Source organism: Drosophila tropicalis, unplaced genomic scaffold, assembly GCF_018151085.1.
Source record: "Drosophila tropicalis isolate 14030-0801.00 unplaced genomic scaffold, ASM1815108v1 contig_761, whole genome shotgun sequence".
Lineage (NCBI taxonomy): Eukaryota > Metazoa > Arthropoda > Insecta > Diptera > Drosophilidae > Drosophila > Drosophila tropicalis.
In genome coordinates, this window is record NW_027173249.1 from 171510 (window position 1) to 173693 (window position 2184).

At 37.0% G+C, this 2184-nt stretch overlaps 1 protein-coding gene across 1 annotated transcript; it reads right to left on the bottom strand.

Annotated features, from left to right (window-relative positions):
- Window positions 1-943: 943 nt before the first annotated feature.
- LOC137579692 (uncharacterized) lies at window positions 944-1851 on the bottom strand. The gene is made up of 2 exons (XM_068293464.1): window positions 1292-1851; window positions 944-1219 (listed from the first exon to the last, which is right to left on the bottom strand). Exons 1-2 carry the CDS (start codon window positions 1660-1662, stop codon window positions 1195-1197), a joined length of 396 nt encoding a protein of 131 aa, XP_068149565.1. The 5' UTR covers window positions 1663-1851; the 3' UTR covers window positions 944-1194.
- Window positions 1852-2184: the final 333 nt, after the last annotated feature.

The following is a 2184-nucleotide window of genomic DNA, read 5'->3' on the forward strand; positions in this document are numbered from 1 at the left end:
TTACGGGGTCGGAAAAACTTCCTTCTGTCTGTGACATATGTTTTGTCAACTTTAATACACCATTTCACGCTGTGGGTACATGGTATAATAAGTGTTCATAATTGATAACTGTTACAAAAGCGCCTTAAAGTGGAAGGACTTGAAAAAAAACGTAGGGACTTGAACACTGCTTTTTAAAAAGTTTTTATTTAAAAAAAAAACTTTTCATTTAACAAAAAAATCTAATAAAATATGTTAATATTGAAAACTGCGCCGTTGCGTGGCTCGTTTAAGTCCGATACCGTGATTACCTATTTATAAACATGCACTTTTGTACAACAACTTTTATACTTACACCAATTCTAATGAAATACAATTCAATACAAATAGGTAAAATAGAATTCAGTACTACAATAGATCATAGATCAGGATATACTTCTAATAAAACGTTTTGCTTCTTTCTAAATGAACCTACCCAACACATTTTGCAAATTCCTTGTTTACCTTCAATTTTGGTTTTACAAGATCTTTAGCTAATAAAAGATTTGAGTCCAAAGATCTCCAATCGGCCATTATTGCCTTCCTTATGGTAGTAACAGTCAAGAATAATTTGTCCACCATTGTATGTCTGAGCTGTGCATTAATGGAAGCTAAACGAGTTTTTAGTTGTCATTCTTTCTGATATTCTCATTTCATCTTTTTTATACAAAAGCCGTTAATTCTGTGTGGATGTAAGGATGACTTAACCACATGAAAAACAAATTTCAACATTTCAATTTGTAACAACAGACAGACCGAGTGAGAGAGAGAGAGGAACAGAAGGGAAGAAGTTATAGTCAACAGGAACTAATTATTCAAAATATATAATTCAAATACATTTTATCGGCTTTTGTACTGCCACATTAAGGCAACGATAATTAAACAATTTGCTGAATTATACTACAAAATTAGGCAACCAAACAAATAACAGTATCGTAAAGTTTAGATAATTATTTCTATCACTTAGTATAAGTCTAGTCTACATTTTTAAAACAGTAAAAATATTTGTTGGATATTATTATTACTGGGTTCAGAGAATGCATTTTTCTCATAATCTTGTTTCGTCCGAAGCGTAGTGTTTGCCTAATCTTGAAGTGCTTTTGACTTTGAATCCTACAGTCTTCTATTGCCTAGCTTTAACTGAATAAAGTTGATGGCACAGACTGAACAGAAGGGCTAAGATCTCCAATAAGAAAGTGCACTATGTTGAAAATAAAACTCGATATTAACTGACATTGGTATTAGGGAATAGTATATACATGTCTCTACTCACTAGTCCAACATTTCGATATCTTCCTCGTCGCCGCTTTCATCGTCCTCATTATCATCCTGTTCGTTCTCATAGAACTTGGCTTCCTGGGCGGCATTTAGGCCGCCAAAACGTTCTCGGCTACGTTCTCGGTTTGTTACTAAACCATTGCTGCTCCTGGCATCACTGTAGCCACGGGCACCACTTTCACCGCCTTTTCCATCACCACCACCTCTACGGCCACGTCCAGTTGTTGAGTTAGGTGAACCATCAGGTTGGCGACGTCGTGTCGATTGGACAGGCAAACCAACGCCTTGCTCCAATTCCTCCTCCTCTTCATCGCTCTCGATCTCAATTTCATCTAGATCACGCTGACTAAAACTACGCTCGGGCATAATCACCAACAATATCAAACTTCACTGCACAGCAAAAAAATATTTCTTAAATTTGTTGTTTGGTTTGTTTTTTTGTATTATTTGTTTTGTTCCCTTTTTAACTCGCTAGTGTCGCTCACGCACGCTGACAGACTTGCACCGAACGCATTCAAAACTGCAATTGTCACTTGAAAAATTCGATGGCAAATGCGAAAAGCGTTTGAGAAAATCATCGCGCTGTATAGGTAGGGCTTCTTCTTTGTTCAATGTAAAAGACCTCGCCCATTTTTAGTTGACTGTAGCCCACTAATTGAATTAGCCACAAAAACTATGGCTATGGCTACAAATTTTGAAATGGGTCAGCGATTTTCGTTTTGGTTTAGAGAGAGAGAGAGAGCAAGATAGAGACAGAGGGATGGGCAAATGAAAACAGGTGGTAAGGAAGCCCCAGCACTAGAGAGCCCATTAAGAAATAAAGTGGGATTTCTCAATGCAAACATTCTGGATGACCTTTTGCTAAAGTGCAGTCCTTGGCATTATCGA